The sequence below is a fragment of the Sprattus sprattus genome (genome assembly GCF_963457725.1).
Source record: "Sprattus sprattus genome assembly, contig: scaffold_142, whole genome shotgun sequence".
Taxonomy (NCBI): Eukaryota; Metazoa; Chordata; class Actinopteri; order Clupeiformes; family Clupeidae; genus Sprattus; species Sprattus sprattus.
The window spans coordinates 35,001-59,159 of NW_027666948.1; the positions used below are offsets into that span (position 1 = coordinate 35,001).

A 24,159-nucleotide genomic window follows, 5' to 3' on the forward strand; every position below is an offset into this window, starting at 1 on the left:
TGTTTTAAAATCTCTCTTGTTGTCACTGGTCTGGACAAGAGCAGAACGTACAGACACGAGCCAAACCCTCCAGTTACGCCTACGAGAGAGAATCTCCATGAATCTGTTGAAAGATGAGGAATGTGGCAAACACACACACACACACACACACACACACACACTTCTTGCATCACATGAATGCAATCTCAGTTCCAACAGTAAAGTGTCTGTTCTGTGCAAGACAGATAAATTGGCCATATATGCCACAGAAGAGGATTGCTGATCAATAATTGTACTTGGTGTTTAAAATGACTACATCCAGTCACATGCATGAGACACCAATGTCTCTTTATGAACTACACAAGTTACTTTTCAGTCCACCCAAAATCTAATTTCAGGCCGGGAAAGCAAAAAAAAAAGAAAAGAAGCCATTAGATTAGATGATTAGAGGTCAGTATGTGGACGCTGTTCTAGTTATGATCACAAAGGTGCATTAGATTAGATGATAAGAGGTCAGTATGTGGACGCTGTTCTAGTTGTGATCACAAAGGTGCATTAGATTAGATGATTAGAGGTCAGTATGTGGACGCTGTTCTAGTTATGATCACAAAGGTGCATTAGATTAGATGATTAGAGGTCGGTCTGTGGCTGCTGTTCTAGCTGTGATCACAAAGGTGCATCCTGCTGGTAGTGAGACTGGAAGGATATTCAGCTTTCAGACATTCAGTTCATGCACGTGATGCACGTGACACACCTCACGCACATAAACATGTTGTTGAGTTGATATAGAAGGTTCCCATAACCTTTCAATGAATTTCCCTGAAAACACAATTAGCTTCGGAGTGGTCTCCTCTCATGGTAAACTGGGAGAGCTCCACATGTGAATACTCAGTATCATGGAGGGGTTTTAACTGGAAGGCAATAAAGTCAACGGCAAGCCAGTGATGACACAGAGACCATATAAATAAATAAGCAAATAAATAAAATACAATTCTATCAAAACAGCTGTTTTCAGTAAGACTGAGCTAACATAGCAAGAGCAACACGTTACTATATAGCTCCCAGTAAGACTGAGCTAACATAGCAAGAGCAGCACGTTACCATATAGCTCCCAGTAAGACTGAGCTAACATAGCAAGAGCAACACGTTACTATATAGCTCCCAGTAACACTGAGCTAACATAGCAAGAGCAACGCTAAGTGTAGGGGCAAACATAAGATTCTTTTCAATTAAGTACTTGATTTCCACTGACATACCACAGCATTGGGAGGCAATGCTTTATGTGAGTTACACGGCCTTATACTCTTCCAGGTATTGTTTAGTTTGTGATAATTATTTTGGCTGTGTGTTATGCTGTGTGTTATGCTGTGTGTTATGCTGTGTGTTATGCGGGCGTTATGCTGTGTGTTATGCTGTGTGTTATGCTGTCTGTTATGCTGTGTGTTATGCTGTGTGTTATGCTGTGTGTTATGCTGTGTGTTATGCTGTGTGTTATGCTGTGTGTTATGCGTGTGTTATGCTGTGTGTTATGCTGTGCGTTATGCTGTGCGTTATGCTGTGTGTTATGCTGTGTGTTATGCTGTGTGTTATGCTGTGTGTTATGCTGTGTGTTATGCTGTGTGTTATGCGGGTGTTGGTTTACCAGGTCCTCTATGAACTCTTTGACTGCGGCCACCACCAGGATGAAGAGGAGGGGCACCAGGGTGGTCCAGCGCCCAGTGGGAGACACATCAGGGATTTGCTGGAGAAGAACAGGGACAAGAAGGTAAGGTTGGGGTTATATTCACTTGTATACACACACACACACACACACTGACACACACACACACACACACACACACACACACACACACACACACACACACACACACACACACACACACACACAGCGAGAGAGAGAGCCTCTTACTTCAGAAAGCTTCTCATCTCCTCACACACACAGGCTTTGGATGTCCTTCCGTGTCAGGCCAAGGCCATGGATGTGACATTCACACAACAAGGGCAGGGCAAGGAGTCATGCACACACACATCGACTTCTCTGACCCTTTCCCCCAAAGCCCATATGTTCATGGAATGCTTCCCTCTGGGATCTTCAGAAGTGAACTGCCAGCACACTCATACAGTCTAGCTCACACACACACACACACACAAACACTCTCTCAGGTCTCTTCAGGGACTTGAATGGGGATGAAGTATCTGCTTGTCAGCCTTGTGTGACTCTGCATACTCACTCTGGGAGGCCATTTGTCAAGCCGAGGTCTAACACAACCCAAGGGGAGGCCATCACACACACACACACACACACACACACACACACACACAGACACACACACACCCCAGGAGAGGCCAAAGGACCACAGGACTACAGCTGTCACAGTCTCATTCAACCAGCCATGGCCGTCAGCGAGAAAAATCAGCCTCCTAATTAGATAGTTTATCCCTCTCTCACTCGAAAGGACATTTGACCATCAGGGCTCCACATTAATGGCTGCCCTTGGCAATCATTTTATTACCCCTGGTTGCTTTCTGTGATTACTGCATTGCCACTGTACTTTCATGATATTCATGACCCACTGCACTGCAATTTACCTAATATTAGTCAAGGCAAAACTGATGCGTGCTGCTCATCACAAACTTGGACTCACAACGTGTGTGTCTGTGTGTGTGTGTGTGTGTGTGTGTCTGTGTGTGTGTGTGTCTGTGTGTCATAACAATCATTAATTGCAGAACCTTGGATCATATCTTCGTCATATCTTTAGTCAGTCTGAATGAGCTATAGCTAACTTTAGCCTGACAGAAGGTAGCTATCGACTGCATCTTGGGCTGTAACAGCTTTGGCTATGTGCTAACTCGCCTGCTAGATAACTGAGGGCAAAGGCTTATATTTAATACCTCTCAGTGTTGATGCGACCGAAACCTTCATTGTTAACTCAACTGTTTTGTTTGGCAGCAGGGTAGAGGGGCGACACGACCCTATAGTAGTCACCAAAGGGCGACACGACCCTATATTAGTCACCAAAGGGCGACACGACCCTATAGTAGTCACCAAAGGGCGTGAACACACCTCTTCAGCAGCGCCTAGGTCACAGGCCCTCAACTAGCCTGTTATGATCAATTAGCTACTGCAATGCAATCGATGCACTGTTTTAAACAATGTCGTTTAATATAGCCTTTATGCATATTTATGATTTCATACGTACAGTTATAAACTTGCCATAGCCTTCACTAATTTCAGAATAATTTAAATAATGTAAAAGCTGCCTCACGTATTTGCATTAATAAAATACTAAGTAATTTAAACTAAAATGGATTAATCCCAGTTGTGCTGAGCTGTTAAGCTCTTCTTTGATCTCATGAACTGTTATGTGAGCAATCGAACGGATGCTTGTGATCACAAATGGTTACGGTAAAATACATTCAAACTGGTGTTCAAAGACTAATTGGTTTAAATCACTAGTAGTACACACACACACACACACACACACACACACACACACACACACACACACACACACACACACACACACACACACACACACACACACACACACACACACACACACACACACACACATACACACACACACACACAGCTCAGAATAAAGGCAGTTCATGACGTCAAACATTCAGTTGGATTTGGCAACCAAAACCTCATGCCTGGTTACCAAGCTTGGCTACCACTTCTAAAAGTTAACGTTGACCCCTGACCTTTATGAGTTTTAATATAAAGGTCATATTGGAGAGGGAGTGCAGCCACTGGTCTTTAGTCAGTGATGAAATGGTCTTTGCTGGTTGGTTGGTTGCGGGTGTATATCGGCTGGTATTTTCCCACGGAAAAAAAAAATACTAAGAATATGAACTAATCCAGGCAATGAAAGAGGCTTTGTGGATTTATCCAAATAAGATCATTTTAACCAGTATAAGGCATCACAACTAAACTGAACATGCTTAAATTCCCATTCCATCTGCACTTCAAACTGCAGTTTCATCTACTGCATTTATCCATTTGGATTTTATTGGACATAACAATTAGACTCTACCATATTTGACGGAACTGAAGGAAAATAACTTGAAACACACTCACTCACTCACAGACAGACAGACAGACACACACACACTGGTTAACACACGCTTACAAAAAAACATCAGGGGTACCTGCATATGTGTAAACCTATTTTATCTTTCCCCTACATCCATCTTTCCTCTCTCCACTCCACTTCATAAGCCACACAGAGAGAGGGAGAACACACAAGAGAGAGCGGGATAGAGAGAGACAGAGACAGAGAGAGAGAGAGAGAGAGAGAGAGAGAGAGAGAGAGAGAGAAAGAGAAAGAGAGAGCAAGGCTGCTGCGTTGTCAGCTGGGTAATGAAGATCCAGACCACCTGTTCTCCCTGAGCATGTGTGTGTGTGTATGTGTGTGTGTGTGTGTGTGTGTGTGTGTGTGTGTGTGTGTGTGTGTGTGTGTGTGTGTGTGTGTGTGTGTGTGTGTGAGCAGGCACTAACCAAGGTCACAGGTTCAGGCTTAGCATCCCTTCAGAGTCACTCATCAGATTCCCGTTTATTTAAAGAAAAAACACACACCAACACACCAACACACCAACACACAGTGTACACACAAACGCATACACACACAGCCAACCTGGGGTTGTTTCCCTTAAAGCATCATTGTGCACTGACCATCATTATATGAAAGCGAGGGGTAACTCCTTGTTAATTAGCATGGGCGATACAAAAAAAAACATTGCTTGTGGGAAACGCAGGCCAGTGCAGTGCGGCATTGTGGGTGTAATGACCCCCTTTCTAAGCCTCTGGGTGCAATGCGCACGGAGGTGCACGGAGAGAGAGAGAGGAGGAGAGGAGCTGGCCAGGTGTTGAGACAGCAGGTAGCAGCTAATGGGCAAAGTGTTCCGCATCCGTGGGACGACTTGGGAGGGAACACTGCTGTCAAACTGACGAGCCATTGATAAAAAGGCTATAAAAAGATGCTCATGCATCACGCCTTTCTAACAGTAGTCTTTGGGAAGTGTAGTTTCTCAGCTCTGTCCACTGTATGTACTGGACAGTATGAGCCTATTGTACAATACCAGCTCTCTGGGACAATAAGCAAAAGAGGGTATTGATTTGAAGGCATGAAAAAGTCATTTCCACAAAACATTTGTATATTGCTGTTTCACTGATTTATATAATGCCCTCACACTGCTTCTTGATTTCTCTCTCTCTCTCTCTCTCTCTCTCTCTCTCTACCTTTCCCTCTCTGTCCCTCTCTCTCGCCATTTCTCGCACACAAACACACATATACACAAATGCACACACAGTCTCACAAACACTCTCTCTCTTTCACTCACACTCACACACACACACACACACACACACACACACACACAGTCTCATAGACCTGTGGTTACCTGTAGGAGTGCGATGAAAAGAAAGAATGAGTTGGCAGCTCTTCTGAACTGAGAGTAGAGGAAGCGTGGCAGAAAGGTGAGGACATTGTACTTCGCAGTGCTGCAGAGAGAGAAGAGGGGAACAGAGGGGAGGACAGGCAGGGGAAAGGAAGACAAAACAAAGGCAATTGTTAGTCAAGAATAGATTTATGACACGACAATATTTTGTACTACTCTATAAGCACATCACTTACTAATGAATGCCAAGACATTCCTCCCTGAATTAAATGCAGGAGGCAAAATAAAATAAAAATGGTTTACATAACTATATTTTATTTATTTGTGACATCATACTTTTTAGCATATAGCACACACTGCTTATGTTAGCTCAACTAGCCGTAATAATACTGCAGTGTATTGAAACATTGAATGTATAGAAATAGCCTGGATAAAAAGAATTGTATCATTCTCTTTTTTTTTTTAAGGCCATAATTGGCATTTCCCCTTGGCCATCTTTCCTCTTTCCTCTGTCCTCCTAGCATGGTCGCTTCATAATCTTCCCAGTGCAAGACATTGTGTGGGCTCAGCAACAGATGGTCACATGCTCCGAAACACAAACAACCCTACACACACACACTCACACTCACACTCACACTCACACTCACACTCACACTCACACTCACACACACACACACACACACACACACACACACACACACACACACACACACACAGACGTGCACTTCCAGGTTCCATCAGCAAAATCAAAACCACCCACCGATCCACCACCCACCCACCCCAGCCCTGCTCCTCCAGCTCAGGGAGCCTTGGACAGGGCTGCTCCTCCAGCTCAGGGAGCCTTGGACAGGGCTGCTCCTCCAGCTCAGGGAGCCTTGGACAGGGCTGCTCCTCCAGCTCAGGGAGCCTTGGACAGGGCTGCTCCTCCAGCTCAGGGAGCCTTGGACAGGGCTGCTCCTCCAGCTCAGGGAGCCTTGGACAGGGCTGCTCCTCCAGCTCAGGGAGCCTTGGACAGGGCTGCTCCTCCAGCTCAGGGAGCCTTGGACAGGGCTGCTCCTCCAGCTCAGGGAGCCTTGGACAGGGCTGCTCCTCCAGCTCAGGGAGCCTTGGACAGGGCTGGCAGGTGAGGGCGGGTGCCTGGGGTGATGGATGGCGCTGGAGCCGAGCTCATGTCCATAGAGCATCATTAGAGGGAGATAGAGCACTGGCAGTAGGGCTGTTAAGAGGCACTGGTAGACGTGAGCTATGGGGCCCGCGCCTGCCTGGTAGACGTGAGCTATGGGGCCCGCGCCTGCCTGGTAGACGTGAGCTATGGGGCCCCGCGCCTGGCACAGACCTCTGGGCCCACGCCACCCTCGCCTCTATCTCTCTTTTTAGTTTAAGTCTCTCTTTCTCTCTCTTTCACCCTCTCCTCCTTTCATTCTTTCTTTCCTCCTCTCTCTAGTCTCTCTCCATCCCCACCTCTCTCTCTCTCACATCACCCTCGTCTCTCCCTCTCTTTAGTTTAAGTCTCTCTTCTTCCTCCCTCTCTCTCTCCTTCTCTGATTGAGGTCCACATTAGTAGATGAGGTGCCCAGTCTCTTTGGTCTGAGCTGCATGCCCCAGACTGCACTGCCAGGCAGTACTTGTTTAATTCAATTTTTATTTGTATAGCGCCATAACAATACAATTGCCTCTAGGCGCTTAACAGAGCCCAGAGCCTAAACCCCCTTAGTGCATGCACAATGGCACCAGGGCCAAGGAAAAACTCCCTGTTAGGCAGGAAGAAACCTTAAGCAGAACCACGGCACATAAGGGGGGACCCATCTGCTTGAGGTCGGCCGGGTGGAGACAGGAAGGTGGGAAGGGGGAGGGTTGTGTGGCAGAAGGGGAAAGGGGTTTACTCTCAGTCTACCGGCCTGTTCCTAGCCAGCATGCCATGCCTTCAGTCACTGCTAGGCTAAAGCACACTGCCAGGCTAAAGCACACTGCTAGGCTAAAGCACACTGCCAGGCTAAAGCACACTGCTAGGCTAAAGCACACTGCTAGGCTAAAGCACACTGCCAGGCTAAAGCACACTGCTAGGCTAAAGCACACTGCTAGGCTAAAGCACACTGCCAGGCTAAAGCACACTGCTAGGCTAAAGCACACTGCTAGGCTAAAGCACACTGCTAGGCTAAAGATGAGACCATGCCCACACTGCTGGCATCACAGGACCAGGGCCCGCATGAACGGAGATGGATGTTGAGCTCTGGATGGTATTTTGGTGAAGAGGACGGCTGTACGTGACCGCTGGATGTTGAACTTAAGAGTCATTCAACTGAAGAAGGGAGGGTTACTGTCCAATGCTGCTCTGATGAGGGAGATGCTGGGCTGGGTGATATGCTCCAAAATAAATAATAATTCACCATCATTTCCCAGATGTACCTTGGTGACAATAAATCTGCAAAACATTGTGGTGTACTGGGTAGGTCTGCAATACCAGTTCAACAAACGTATTTATGACAATGAGCATAAGTGACACGACAACCAATTTTTTTCCCGGCCATAGGTTAGAAATGATAGTCCATTTTCAGTTAATCACCCCGCCCTTGGACAGAGCATGGGAAGCTTTTCTTCGGTCATATTTGAGCTCAAACCTACACAGCCTAAGTCATAGGACGCTGCACTGCATGCAACACATCAACATTAACCTCCCAACACAGACTTATAAGATGGAGAGCACCCGTTTCAGAAGGAGGACGATCAGAAAGCTGAGGAGTGAAGCAAGTGCCGGTGGGTGCAGGCGTGGGTGTCAGTCTGGGTGTGGGTGTGGGTTAGGGTGTGGGTGTGGGTGTGGGTTAGGGTGTGAGTGCAGTGATGGGTTTGCAACTCCATGAAAGCGATGCGGCTTCATTCATTATGCGGCTGCTCTATTGATACAGCACATCCTCTCAGATCCCCTGCTGATACCAGAGACAGAGAGCTGCTGCCTGCCCCTCATCAAAGCACAGAAATGCACCAGTCGTGCTTTACTCTGGCTGTGATGTTTGATGTCTGGATCTGTTCTACAGTGCCTGGACACTGATGCTTTACTCTGGCTGTGATGTTTGATGTCTGGATCTGTTCTACAGTGCCTGGACACTGATGCTTTACTCTGGCTGTGATGTTTGATGTCTGGATCTGTTCTACAGTGCCTGGACACTGACGCTTTACTCTGGCTGTGATGTTTGATGTCTGGATCTGTTCTACAGTGCCTGGACACTGATGCTTTACTCTGGCTGTGATGTTTGATGTCTGGATCTGTTCTACAGTGCCTGGACACTGACGCTTTACTCTGGCTGTGATGTTTGATGTCTGGATCTGTTCTACAGTGCCTGGACACTGATGCTTTACTCTGGCTGTGATGTTTGATGTCTGGATCTGTTCTACAGTGCCTGGACACTGACGCTTTACTCTGGCTGTGATGTTTGATGTCTGGATGTGTTTTACAGTGCCTGGACACTGACGCTTTACTCTGGCAGTGATGTTTGATGTCTGGATCTGTTTTACAGTGCCTGGACACTAGAGATGCGCGGTTGGCGGTTGCACCCGCGGACTCCGCGGTTAAACCGCGGATCGGGCGGGTGACGTGACAAAAAATAATATTTTAAATAAATTCGGGCGGGTGGCGGTTTACCCAACGAAATTCAAAATATATACACATTGTTAAATGTCGTTACCTACATCCAAGCACATTTTGAAATAATCAAATTTTCATCAGGCAGTAAATTGGCCTTGTTCCGTGTATGCATACAAAGCAAACAAAGGAAGCAAAAAAGTTTAAATTAAGTGACGATCCCTATCATGTAGCGTCTATTTGCAAGGCCGCAAACCTGCAAGCTATGAGTCAGCTGTCAGTATTGGAAGAAGCCTTAACGTGTTGTAGATGAAACTGCCTGGGTTATTTTGTTTCGTTAGGCTATTAGTTATATTTTAAAACAGCCAGTCATTGTAGCCTACCACTCGTGGAATAAGGAATTTCAAAGAGATGATGGAGTGATTTTACTCAGAAGTGAAATTGGCCATTGGCAGCGCGAGATAACATAAGTGACATCACCAGCTAAGAAAGAAGGTAAGAAAAATAGTCGGAAAACTTTGATTTGCAAGGCAAGCAGGCAAGTGTTGGAGTTGTTACAGTATAAAGCCTACAATGCGGTGAAATTTCGGAATTAATAGACTCTGCGTTTCCTTCTAAACTAAAAACAGTAGGCTATATTACCATATTAAAATGGTGTACCAAATTGCGTTTTATTACAATGATAAAAAAGTGTAGGCTTACTAGCCTATGGTAAGGTCAGGTTTGCCGATGTGCTTGGCTATTTTAAAGTTTCTCCCTGTGCATCGATCGGAGACAGACGTCACTTCACTGATAATATTCTGGGGATAGGCTACAACATAGCCAATAGGCTTTCATACTAGGGGCTTTATCTAGGGCTGGGGGTAAACGATTATTTTCAAAACGATTAATCTGGCGATTATTTTATCGAATAGTCGACTAATCTAACGACTAATTGGACGATTAGTCTAACGATTATTTTTCTGTTGCTCGATTAAAACCATAATGTATCTCAAATAAATACCCCAAAAAATCTTAATAATATACTTTAATGAGCACCGTTTTGCACAGCAAAAGTCCAACAATGCATTTCATGTTTATCTAGAGTTCACAGTAAAATGTTTGGTACTCAAATGAGCCCTATCACATTTGGATGTGGTGCTCATTCATTTAAATGTTTTCAGTGCTTATAAAAACATTCATTCATTGATGAGCACTGCGCACCACCTTATGTGCAGCCCTGTCCTGGACATTGCTTGGCTGCATTAGTTGACATTGGCGATCTAACGTGGTAGTGAATCATGATACATACTATAAGCTGGCCAACGTTAGTCTAATGTTATGTGTTTGACTCGTAAATGACCACAGCATGAGTTAGCTCTCTGTGCCGTTTGTTGGTGCTTGGTTGGCGTGTTCTGCAGCCGTAAGTTAACGTTTACTAAACTGACACAGCTGTCTAGCCGCTGCCGCTATAGTAGCTAGCTACCAAGCACGAACAAACTGCACGGAGAGCTAAGAAGATAGTTAGCTAGCACCACCGAAGTGCGCAGAGCTCAAGCTACACAACACACTGAACAAACGTTAAATACGAGACGTTTGAGAATGGAGATAGAAACGCACCCCATTGTCTCTCGTGAAGGGGACAATAAGTAACGTTGGTTACATTAATTTAACGTTTGTTCAGTGTGTTGTGTAGCTTGAGCTCTGCGCACTTCGGTGGTGCTAGCAAACTATAGCTCTCCGTGCAGTTTGTTCGTGCTTGGGTGCTAGTAGTTAACGTTAGCTAGCTACTAGTGTGTCAGTTAAGTTAACGTTAACTTACGGCTGCAGAACACGGCAACTAAGCATGAACAAACGGCACAGAGAGCTAAGTCATGGTGTTGGTCAGCTTATAGTATGTATCATGATTCACTACGTTAGATCGCCAATATCAACTAATGGCGCCAAGCAATTCCCTGGGTTTCTGCTCTCTCAGTCCTTGCGCAATGTTTGTTTCTGTTTGGGTCAACCACGTGTATGTGCCGAAGCGTCGACGTAAAAATATGGCGTCGACGTAATTTTGAAATCGACGCGTCGACATCATCGACGCGTCGCTACAGCACTAGCTTTATCCTTTAAATATCTTTGCGGCATTGGATCAGTCTCCTTTCAAGAACTTTCTAGCCTCGCGTCACAGCGCCTATACCTAAAAACAACAGGCGGATGGCGGGCGGGTGCGGTTTTGAAAATTGGTCAAAAAAATTGGTGCGGATGGATAGCGGACGGATCATGCGTTTTGTGATGCGGTTGCGGATGAAATAATAGCCCATCCGCGCATCTCTACTGGACACTGACGCTCTGCCACATGAGGGTGGGGTGGGGTTGGTTGGGGTAGGTTGGGTGGGGTGGGGTAGGGTGGGGTAGGTTGGGTGGGGTGGGGTAGGGTGGGGTATGGTAGGTTGGGTGAGGTCACGTCAGCACAGGCCACCAGAAGTGAATAGCAATTACATCACTGCAGGTAAGAGGACTTTGGCACTGTTGCCGGGGTAACCCTGATGAAAGGACCAGAGGCGTGTCCTGGCAGGGGACCTAGCCTGGAGGTTCCCATCGCCACGGTAACCCTGTTGAAAGGACCAGAGGCGTGTCCTGGCAGGGGACCTAGCCTGGAGGTTCCCATCGCCACGGTAACCCTGATGAAAGAACCAGAGGCGTGTCCTGACAGGGGACCTAGCCTGGAGGATCCTATCGCCACTCTCTGCTAATCTTCAATAGCTTCCTCTCTCTTTCAACAGTGTCTATCAAGCAATCACATCTGCGTACTGCATCTCTGTCTGTCTCTTCTCTGTCTGTCTCTTCTCTGCTGTGTCGTCTCTGTAGAGAGAGAGAGAGGAAGAGAGAGAAAGAGAGAGAGGCAGAGGGGGAGAGAGAGAGGAAGAGAGATAGGAAGAGAGAGAGAGAGAGAGAGAGAGGCAGAGAGGGAGAGAGAGAGGGAGAGAGAGAGGAAGAGAGAGAGAGAGAGAGAGAGAGAGAGAGAGAGAGAGAGAGGGGGAGAGAGAGAGGAAGAGAGAGAGGAAGAGAGAGAGAGAGAGAGAGGCAGAGGGGGAGAGAGAGAGGAAGAGAGATAGAGGCAGAGGGGGAGAGAGAGAGGAAGAGAGATAGAGGCAGAGGGGGAGAGAGAGAGAGGGAAAGGAAAAGGGTGAGAGAGTGACAGAGAGAGTGACAGAGAGAGAGAGTGATAGAGAGAGTGACAGAGAGAGCAAGAGAGAGAGAGTGACTGAAAGACAGGAGGAGTTTCTTGCAGAGGCTCTAATGGTGGTGAAAGCTGTGATGGAGCCTCTGCCAGACGCCCTGGCTGATAGTTCATCCCCAGGGCAGTGTGTGTGTGGACCACGCCACAGTGCAGTAACCCTGCAGAGCACACACTCCCATAACCAAACACACACTCTCACACACACACACACAGTTTAGTACATCTTTTGAGTCCTAATTCAATTCTTCAGAATAACTACGGCCAAAACCTAATTGCAGAATACTACATGTTGCGATATGATGCAGCTGTGCCAATACAGTAAAGCGATACACAGTAAATTGTATGGAAAGATGGTTTCAGTTGGCCAGAGGCATGGCTTGTTTAGTGCCCTGTTGCAGCTCAGCTGGTAAATGGAGATCAAATCTACACGCCAAAGCCCAGCTCTAATTACTTAGGTGCACAATACTCAAACATCTGGTTATTTCACATGACATGTTTTGAACTTGACACCGATGACTGTATTTCCAAGGGACTTGTAAGCTTAAGTGTGTAGGGATAAGGGGAGTCATTTCTGTCCATAATAAGCACAGAGTGACTCGCATAATTGGTTGTGTTGAGCTAATCATTTGTTTTATGAATGTTGATAAGGGTTTCTGGAGGCAAAGGTTGACTGCTTGCCAATGCAGCCAATCATAACCATGCTGAATTAGGCCAGTGAGCCCAGCCTAAGCCCCCAGTCCCTTACAGACAGTTCCTCTGAACCTCTGGGATGGTGAACTCTGACCCTTGTCAGACCCCGGACAAAGTCGATGAAAGAACAGAGTTGTTAGTCCCAACTGGTTAGGGGGAAAACAGGGAAATTTCATTCCATTGTTAACAAAAAAAAACGCCACAAGTTTTTTTAAATGTACACGCAAGCCACTATCTGCTCCCTCCCTCTCCAAAAAGTATTCTTTTCACAGCACCAACCTTCCCTGGACTCAAGCAATCCATTCACACACTGGCTAATAGCCTGCTAGGTTTGACGGCAGTTCGATAGAGTTTTTCCCCCCGTGGTGATCAGTGTGTTGATGGCTTTGGCGATGCAGAAGTCCAGCCCTGTCCAGCACTGCTTTATTACACGTTTAGCCTAGAGAAGACTTCAGCGCTGATCAATATACTGAATCCACTGTCAGGGTCCAGCCTGCTGACAGACTCTGAGGTGAAAGCTTTCAGTTAGCACAGGAGCGGGTGAGGTGGGGAGGGAGGGAGGGGAGGGGGGGGGGGGGGGTGATTATCAGCAGACTCTCTTGTAGTGTGCACCTGCCTCTGAGCTTGTTAGGATCTTCTTTATGAATGTGAAAGGAAGAGAGAGAGAGAGAGAGAGAGAGAGAGAGAGAATGAGGACGAGATCAAAACAGAGAGAGATGAGAAAAAGTGAGAGAACAACAGGCAAAGAAAAAAGAAAGAGACGACAAAGAGAAGAAGAAGAACAGACTCCATGTTTCAGAATAAATGTGTATATGGAAGGGTTTGGATTCATGAACGTGGGAGTCAGAGTGTGTGTATGTGTGCATGTATTGTATGTGTGTGTGTGTGTGTGTATGTGTGTGTGTGTGTGTGTGTGTGTGCGTGTGTGTGTGTATGTGCGTGTGTGTGTGTATGCATGTACTGTATGTGTGTGTGTGTGTATGTGTGTGTGTGTGTGTGTGTGTGTGTGTGTGTGTGTGTGTGTGTGCGTGTGTGTGTGTATGTGTGTGTGTGTGTGTATGTAAGCATGTGTGTGTGGGTGGTGGTGGTGGTGGTGGGGGGGTTGGTCGATGGGACACGCAATGGATAACAGCTTGCCCTGTCAGTTCTGCTCAAGCGTGGGGTGGACTGGGGCACTGAGGTCCAGACCGGCCATCCTTCGTGTCACGTTCTTATTCCCAGCCAACACGTCTTGACAGGCCTTGCTGACCACACAAACACACACACACACACACACACACACACACACACACACACCACACACACACACACACACACACTATACCCCTCTCACTGGCGCATGACAGACGCCTGCAATGAGGAGCCACGGCTGACACTGGAGCACTGCAGCAGCAGGGCGGTCCTGCTGACACAGCAAGCATGGGGAGAGGAGGAGGAGGAGACCTCAGGGTGATGGGGAGAGGAGGAGGAGGAGACCCCAGGGTGTTGGGGTGAGGAGGAGGAGGAGGTGATGGGGAGAGGAGGAGGAGGAGGAGACCCCAGGGTGATGGGGAGAGGAGGAGGAGGAGACCCCAGGGTGATGGGGAGAGGAGGAGGAGGAGGTGATGGGGAGAGGAGGAGACCCCAGGGTGATGGGGAGAGGAGGAGGAGGAGGTGATGGGCAGAGGAGGAGGAGGAGACCCCAGGGTGATGGGGAGAGGAGGAGGAGGAGACCCCAGGGTGATGGGGAGAGGAGGAGGAGGAGACCCCAGGGTGATGGGGAGAGGAGGAGACCCCAGGGTGATGGGGAGAGGAGGAGGAGGAGACCCCAGGGTGATGGGGAGAGGAGGAGGAGGAGACCCCAGGGTGATGGGGAGAGGAGGAGGAGGAGGAGACCCCAGGGTGATGGGGAGAGGAGGAGACCCCTAGGGGGTGGTGGGAGGAAGGCTTGCTCTTTGGGGGCCTTTTCTTCTGAGGCTTGATTAGAATGCTTAAAGGTTGCAGTCCTTCATTGTAACCCACTACACTTGTCGTCTAGTTCAGTGAAATTCCCCTCACGTTCCTCTAGCTGTCCATTCAGTGTGTGCGCTAAAAGAAAAAAAAAATACATTCAAAGCAGCTCAGGCCGAGCCAAACACTGTTCCAACCAATCAACATGTTGCTTTAGGAACACAGAAAGGAGGGGTGTCATTGGCTGTTGAGCTCATATAGCCTATCCTTTGGGAAGAATCAAGGATTGTACCTTTAACAAAACAACAAAGGGTTACCTAGTTTGCAGCACATAATAATAGCAACTGGCTTGTTGTGCCCTTCAGGGTCAGCCCACGGGGAGAGAAACCCACGAATCACAAAGGCCTGACTCACCATACATTAGTTGCATGAGCAGTCATCGTGGCTTTAAATCGTATTCATTCCCTAATGAGGCTGAATCAGATTAGAGCACTTTAGTTACTATACCTAGGATGCTAAAGATGATCTTTAAGAAAGAACAAACATGGAGCCGGGGGCACCCTGAGCCTCTTCGGGCTGCTGAGAGAGGTTCTGATGGAATTAGCAGTTGGAGCACTACGCCTACGGACGTGGGGGAGAAAGAGGAGGAGGAAGGAGAGAAAGAGAAAGAGGAAGGAGAGAAAGAGGCAGAGGAAGGAGAGAGAGGAGAGAAAGAGGCAGAGGAAGGAGAGAAAGAGGCAGAGGAAGGAGAGAGAGGAGAGAAAGAGGCAGAGGAAGGAGAGAAAGAGGCAGAGGAAGGAGAGAGAGGAGAGAAAGAGGCAGAGGAAGGAGAGAAAGAGGCAGAGGAAGGAGAGAAAGAGGCAGAGGAAGGAGAGAAAGGAGAGAAAGAGACAGAGGAAGGAGAGGAAGAGGCAGAGGAAGGAGAGAAAGAGGCAGAAGAAGGGGAGAAAGAGGCAGAAGAAGGGGAGAAAGAGAGGAGAGAAAGAGAGGAGAGGAAGGAGAGGAAAGAGAGAAAGAGGCAGAAGAAGGAGAGAGAGGAGAGAAAGAGGCAGAGGAAGGGGAGAAAGAGAGGAGAGAAAGAGAGGAGAGGAAGGAGAGAAAGAGAAGGCATTTGGAGGAGGTAGCTCATTTCCATGTTTCAGGATCGTGAGCAAATGTCAGTGGTGACGCCGGAGGATGCCCAGCTGACCTCGGAAACCGAGGCAACGAGAAAAGGCTGAATTAAAGACAAACAACGAGACTAAATTAACTTGAACGAAGCTGAATATATTTATACTCCGACCCTCAGGTAAAAAGTACATGTCCTAGTGCCCCACACCTGAGAAAAGCCTCTGACTCAGGCGCTTTTAAATATCATGTCTTCCTGTACCTTCAGGCGTGTTGAGGAGAAGCAGGGTCCTCTTAATGAGTCAGCGGTGAGAAGCTAACACCCTGCAGGCTAGCGCAAGGAGAAAGGTGAGTCGTTAAACACCATGGTGTCATTGTGTTATGTCACCTCCAGGCTGAAAAATATGATAATTAGGGTGACATCGGTCATACCTAACGCTGGATTAAGACATCTGCGTGTGTGTGTGTGTGTGTGTGTGTGTGTCATTGTATATATTTATATGATATTTATATGTCTGTCTGTCTGATGTCTGTCTGTCTGTCTGTCTGCTGTGGTGCTCCCGTATGTAAAAGCATTCTGCCTGCCTAATCTCAGGGTATTAGCCTTCAGACCAATTACACCCTGGGAATCCTTGTTGTAGGGATTAGTTAGCATGCAATCTTACTGTGCTAGCTCATCATAAAAGACACTGGAGAAGAGGGGGCAGGAGGGAGGGATGGGGGGAGGGGAGTGGACGACTCTAAAGACGCTTAGAGTGCAACCTTATCTTGGCCCCAATGAGGAGGTGTTCATGTGTTCACTGGTCATGTCCACATTAAGACATCTGCGTGTGTGTGTGTGTGTGTGTGTGTGTGTGTGTGTGTGTGTGTGTGTGTGTGTGTAATTGTATATATTTATATGATAGGAGGAGGAGGTGTTCATGTGTTCACTGGTCATGTCCACACACAGCAACACAAATACATGCATGCACAAACACATGAACATACACACACACACCTCGCCAATCAACACTGCCACCACCACCATAGCCATTAGGGGTAAGGGAAAAAAATCGATTCTTCGATTTCTCTCGATTCTCTCTAGAACGATTGTGCTTTGATTCAGAAAAGTTTAAAATCGGAATTTAAAAAATAAAATGAGTACGCCTGCTGCAACATTCTGGTGGCCCGCTGCAGTACTCTCCTCTCTGGTCTGCTGATGCTCTGCTACACACACTGATGCTCTGCTACACACACTGATGCTCTGCTACACACACTGATGCTCTGCTACACACACTGATGCTCTGCTACACACACTGATGCTCTGCTACACACACTGATGCTCTGCTACACACACTGATGCTCTGCTACACACACTGATGTTCTGCTACACACTCATGTGCACGAAGCGCACTAAACACACATGTGCACGATCCGTTTACATACAAAGTTTAAGCGCCACCAAAAGGGCTGCAATGAAGTGCAGTAGAGTTATAAGACCTGCACCGGCTTATTCAAAAGCTGACGTATGGCAGAATTTTGGGTTTTATTTTTTTGTATTCATATTGTGTTAAAATGCAAGCTGCATCGATTATTGCATTGTTCATAGAAAGTCATAATTGTGACAAGTAAAAGAGCCAGGGTCAAACACACACACACACACACACACACACACACACACACACACACAAACAAACAGAAACACAGATACAAACACACACACAACACAGACACACACAACCCAAAGACCACAGCCATTGCTGGACACACACAAAGCCACAATGCGTTCTGGGGTTAAGCATCCCTGAGCTCCTCATAATACCCTGACGCCAATCTGAGCTGCTGCAGTGTGTGTGTGTGTGTGTGTGTGTGCAGTGTATTCATCATCATCAGCAGCCACAGCCTCCTCTGTCCCACTGCAAGAGTGTGTTGATGCTCCTGCTGCAGTGTGTGTGTGTGTGTGTGTGTGTGTGTGTGTGTGTGTGTGTGTGTGTGTGTGTGTGTGCAGTGTGTTCTGGGCATCAGCAGCCACAGCCTCCTCTATCCCACTGCAAGAGTGTGTTGATGCTCCTGCTGCAGTGTGTGTGTGTGTGTGTGTGTGTGTGTGTGTGTGTGTGTGTGTGTGTGTGTGTGCAGTGTATTCTTGGTGTCAGCAGCCACAGCCTCCTCTATCCCACTGCAAGAGTGTGTTGATGCTCCTGCTGCAGTGTGTGTGTGTGTGTGTGTGTGTGTGTGTGTGTGTGTGTGTGTACTGCAAGAGTGTGTTGATGCTCCTGCTCTTCTTCTCCTTCTGCACAACCCTTCTTTTCTTTTCTTTACTAGTTTTAGTTTTTCTGCATCTGCACATCGCTGCTTTTTTGCTTTTTTTGTATCCATTCTGTCTCTCTCAGAGGATAAAAGGATGTCTTGTGTGTACTTTCATCAGCTTCTTAGTGTTGTATTGTGTTTGTACTGTATGGTCGCTTGATAGAGATTCTGTGTTTGCATTTATTAAATGGATCAAACTTGAATCAAAGAGCCTTCTCTTTCTCCTGCAGCCAACTGGTCTTCTGCTGCTGCTGCTGCTGTGGCTGCTTCCACTCATGTCCTCTCACTACTGTCCTCGTCTACTGTCCTCGTCTACTGCATCCCTGTCTGTCCTCTCACTACTGTCCTCGTCTACTGCATCCCTGTCTGTCCTCTCACTACTGTCCTCTTCTCTCGTCTACTGCATCCCTGTCTGTCCTCTCACTACTGTCCTCGTCTACTGCATCCCTGTCTGTCCTCTCACTACTGTCCTCTTGTCCTCGTCTACTGCATCCCTGTCTGTCCTCTCACTACTGTCCTCTTGTCCTCGTCTACTGCATCCCTGTCTGTCCTCTCACTACTGTCCTCGTCTACTGCATCCCTGTCTGTCCTCTCACTACTGTCCTCGTCTACTGCATCCCTGTCTGTCCTCTCACTACTGTCCTCGTCTACTGCATCCCTGTCTGTCCTCTCACTACTGTCCTCTTCTACTGCATCCCTGTCTGTCCTCTCACTACTGTCCGCTTCTCTCGTCTACTGCATCCCTGTCTGTCCTCTCACTACTGTCCGCTTCTCTCGTCTACTGCATCCCTGTCTGTCCTCTCACTACTGTCCTCGTCTACTGCATCCCTGTCTGTCCTCGTCTACTGTCCTCTTGTCCTCGTCTACTGCATCCCTGTCTGTCCTCCTCCTACTGTCCTCGTCTACTGCATCCCTGTCTGTCCTCCTCCTACTGTCCTCTTCTCTCGTCTACTGCATCCCTGTCTGTCCTCTCACTACTGTCCTCGTCTACTGCATCCCTGTCTGTCCTCTCACTACTGTCCTCTTCTCTCGTCTACTGCATCCCTGTCTGTCCTCTCACTACTGTCCTCTTCTACTGCATCCCTGTCTGTCCTCTCACTACTGTCCTCGTCTACTGCATCCCTGTCTGTCCTCTCACTACTGTCCTCGTCTACTGTCCTCGTCTACTGCATCCCTGTCTGTCCTCTCACTACTGTCCTCGTCTACTGTCCTCATCTACTGCATCCCTGTCTGTCCTCATCTACTGTCCTCGTCTACTGCATCCCTGTCTGTCCTCTCACTACTGTCCTCTTGTCCTCGTCTACTGCATCCCTGTCTGTCCTCTCACTACTGTCCTCGTCTACTGTCCTCGTCTACTGCATCCCTGTCTGTCCTCTCACTACTGTCCTCTTGTCCTCGTCTACTGCATCCCTGTCTGTCCTCTCACTACTGTCCTCGTCTACTGTCCTCTTCTACTGCATCCCTGTCTGTCCTCTCACTACTGTCCTCGTCTACTGCATCCCTGTCTGTCCTCTCACTACTGTCCTCGTCTACTGCATCCCTGTCTGTCCTCTCACTACTGTCCTCGTCTACTGCATCCCTGTCTGTCCTCTCACTACTGTCCTCGTCTACTGCATCCCTGTCTGTCCTCATCTACTGTCCTCGTCTACTGCATCCCTGTCTGTCCTCTCACTACTGTCCTCGTCTACTGCATCCCTGTCTGTCCTCTCACTACTGTCCTCTTCTCTCGTCTACTGCATCCCTGTCTGTTCTCCTACTGTCCTCGTCTACTGCATCCCTGTCTGTCCTCTCACTACTGTCCTCTTGTCCTCGTCTACTGCATCCCTGTCTGTCCTCTCACTACTGTCCTCTTCTCTCGTCTATTGCATCCCTGTCTGTCCTCTTCTCTCGTCTACTGCATCCCTGTCTGTCCTCTCACTACTGTCCTCGTCTACTACATCCCTGTCTGTCCTCTCACTACTGTCCTCTTCTCTCGTCTATTGCATCCCTGTCTGTCCTCTTCTCTCGTCTACTGCATCCCTGTCTGTCCTCTCACTACTGTCCTCGTCTACTGCATCCCTGTCTGTCCTCTCACTACTGTCCTCGTCTACTGTCCTCGTCTACTGCATCCCTGTCTGTCCTCTCACTACTGTCCTCGTCTACTGTCCTCATCTACTGCATCCCTGTCTGTCCTCATCTACTGTCCTCGTCTACTGCATCCCTGTCTGTCCTCTCACTACTGTCCTCTTCTCTCGTCTACTGCATCCCTGTCTGTTCTCCTACTGTCCTCGTCTACTGCATCCCTGTCTGTCCTCTCACTACTGTCCTCTTGTCCTCGTCTACTGCATCCCTGTCTGTCCTCTCACTACTGTCCTCGTCTACTGTCCTCGTCTACTGCATCCCTGTCTGTCCTCTCACTACTGTCCTCTTGTCCTCGTCTACTGCATCCCTGTCTGTCCTCTCACTACTGTCCTCGTCTACTGTCCTCTTCTACTGCATCCCTGTCTGTCCTCTCACTACTGTCCTCGTCTACTGCATCCCTGTCTGTCCTCTCACTACTGTCCTCGTCTACTGCATCCCTGTCTGTCCTCTCACTACTGTCCTCGTCTACTGCATCCCTGTCTGTCCTCTCACTACTGTCCTCGTCTACTGCATCCCTGTCTGTCCTCATCTACTGTCCTCGTCTACTGCATCCCTGTCTGTCCTCTCACTACTGTCCTCGTCTACTGCATCCCTGTCTGTCCTCTCACTACTGTCCTCTTCTCTCGTCTACTGCATCCCTGTCTGTTCTCCTACTGTCCTCGTCTACTGCATCCCTGTCTGTCCTCTCACTACTGTCCTCTTGTCCTCGTCTACTGCATCCCTGTCTGTCCTCTCACTACTGTCCTCTTCTCTCGTCTATTGCATCCCTGTCTGTCCTCTTCTCTCGTCTACTGCATCCCTGTCTGTCCTCTCACTACTGTCCTCATCTACTGCATCCCTGTCTGTCCTCTCACTACTGTCCTCTTCTCTCGTCTATTGCATCCCTGTCTGTCCTCTTCTCTCGTCTACTGCATCCCTGTCTGTCCTCTCACTACTGTCCTCGTCTACTGCATCCCTGTCTGTCCTCTCACTACTGTCCTCGTCTACTGCATCCCTGTCTGTCCTCTCACTACTGTCCTCGTCTACTCAGCCCTACTCTCTGCCTACGCCCCCCTCTCGCCTCACACACCCACAACCCTCACTCAACCCCCCCCCCCTGTGCCGGTGTGCAGAAGTCCAGGTGAAGGCAGAGCTGTGGAGTACTGCAGTGCGACTGTGGATCGCCTCTCCAGATGACATTCAGTACGCTGCTCTAACACACTCACACTCACACTCACACACACACACACACACACACACACACACACACACACACACACACACACACACACACACACACACACACACACACACACACACACACACACACACACACACACACACACACACACACAGCAGCCCCCCTTACACACACAGGCCTTATGGTGCGTAGGAGCGCAGGATGAGAGAGAGAGAGAGAGAGAGAGAGAGACCCTAACAGATCCACACAAAATCACATCGATACACCCACACACACACACACACACACACACACACACACACACTCACATACACAAATACATACAGTAAACACACACACAATCCACCTATGACCTCAGATTGAAGACAAACATGCAGAGGAACAGAGCAGCATGCTCATCATTGAGAGGAAAGGGTAATGAGGCAGCTGTACTTCCTAAGACAAACACACTCAGTTAGATCACCCATAGCACGTCATCCGGGAGAACGCCACTGATACTATACGCTGCTCTAGACAGAGGTTAATACCACTGATACTATACTCTAAACAGAGGTTAATACCACTGATACTATACTCTAGACAGAGGTTAATACCACTGATACTATACGCTGCTCTAGACAGAGGTTAATACCACTGATACTATACTCTAGACAGAGGTTAATACCACTGATACTATACTCTAGACAGAGGTTAATACCACTGATACTATACTCTAGACAGAGGTTAATACCACTGATACTATACTATACTCTAAACAGAGGTTAATACCACTGATACTATACTCTAGACAGAGGTTAATACCACTGATACTATACTCTAGACAGAGGTTAATACCACTGATACTATACTATACTCTAAACAGAGGTTAATACCACTGATACTATACTCTAGACAGAGGTTAATACCACTGATACTATACTCTAGACAGAGGTTAATACCACTGATACTATACTATACTCTAAACAGAGGTTAATACCACTGATACTATACTCTAGACAGAGGTTAATACCACTGATACTATACGCTGCTCTAGACAGAGGTTAATACCACTGATACTATACTCTAGACAGAGGTTAATACCACTGATACTATACTCTAGACAGAGGTTAATACCACTGATACTATACTCTGCTCTAGACAGAGGTTAATACCACTGATACTATACTCTAGACAGAGGTTAATACCACTGATACTATACTCTAGACAGAGGTTAATACCACTGATACTATACTCTAGACAGAGGTTAATACCACTGATACTATACTCTAGACAGAGGTTAATACCACTGATACTATACTCTAGACAGAGGTTAATACCACTGATACTATACTCTAGACAGAGGTTAATACCACTGATACTATACTCTAGACAGAGGTAATACCACTGATACTATACTCTAGACAGAGGTTAATACCACTGATACTATACTCTAGACAGAGGTTAATACCACTGATACTATACTCTAGACAGAGGTTAATACCACTGATACTATACTCTAGACAGAGGTTAATACCACTGATACTATACTCTAGACAGAGGTTAATGCCACTGATACTATACGCTGCTCTAGACAGAGGTAAATACCATAATGCATTCAGATCGTACAGCAGACTTGAGTAAGTATCACAACAAATATTAGAACCATTTTTATGATGGGACAGCCTTAGATACCTGACTCTAGGGTTAGGGTTAGGGTTATGATGGGACAGCCTTAGATACCTGACTCTAGGGTTAGGGTTAGGGTTAGGGTTATGATGGGACAGCCTTAGTTACCTGACTCTAGGGTTAGGGTTAGGGTTATGATGGGACAGCCTTTGTTACCTGACTCTAGGGTTAGGGTTAGGGTTAGGGTTATGATGGGACAGCCTTAGTTACCTGACTCTAGGGTTAGGGTTAGGGTTATGATGGGACAGCCTTAGTTACCTGACTCTAGGGTTAGGGTTAGGGTTAGGGTTATGATGGGACAGCCTTAGATACCTGACTCTAGGGTTAGGGTTAGGGTTAGGGTTATGATGGGACAGCCTTTGATACCTGACTCTAGGGTTAGGGTTAGGGTTAGGGTTAGGGTTAGGGTTAGGGTTAGGGTTAGGGTTATGATGGGACAGCCTTTGATACCTGACTCTAGGGTTAGGGTTAGGGTTAGGGTTATGATGGACAGCCCTTTGTTACACTGACTCGGTTGTTGCAGAATTTGGTAAACTGAGGCTGACTGATGTAAATAAGACGGGCATCCTCCTGGTCAGCTAAAGATGTTTTTTCAGATCCATCTTCCGTTTTCTCATATCCTGCAAAAACAGACAGAGTGTTAAACTATATTTCCTCACAAAAAACAAAAAGCTAGCATTAGATAGATCAATCTGGTAGACCGAGAAGAAACATTCAGACCATTTGCCTGGTATTGCATCTAGCTGCATAATCCATTAAGAACAGAATGCTCATTAAACCTCTTGTTAGAGGGGTAATAAAAGCAGCTAACCACAGGCTAGCATTGGGAAGTGAGCATGTTCTCCTGTTTTCACCGTCTTAGAGCAAGTAGAAACCGAATCCAGAATCTAAACCCATGAACAAACTGTGATCTTATCAGACTGTAACCAAGAAGGGCAACAACATGGGGGCAGATCGACTAACGTTTCTCACGACAACACAAACCCTTTTTGGGGTAAAAAAAAAATGCAAATT

At 47.4% G+C, this 24,159-nt stretch overlaps 1 protein-coding gene across 1 annotated transcript in view; it reads right to left on the minus strand.

Annotated features, from left to right (window-relative positions):
* The window catches only part of LOC308382547 (phospholipid-transporting ATPase IA-like), a gene marked incomplete at both ends in the record, with an annotated part of 53,185 nt that extends 29,420 nt beyond the window's left edge, over positions 1 to 23,765 (minus strand). Inside the window, 3 exons of the mRNA XM_080860947.1 lie at positions 1,622 to 1,720; positions 5,386 to 5,485; positions 23,651 to 23,765. Coding sequence (XP_080717073.1) covers positions 1,622 to 1,720; positions 5,386 to 5,485; positions 23,651 to 23,765 — 314 coding nt within the window. The remainder of the gene's footprint in view (positions 1 to 1,621; positions 1,721 to 5,385; positions 5,486 to 23,650) is intronic.
* Positions 23,766 to 24,159: the final 394 nt, after the last annotated feature.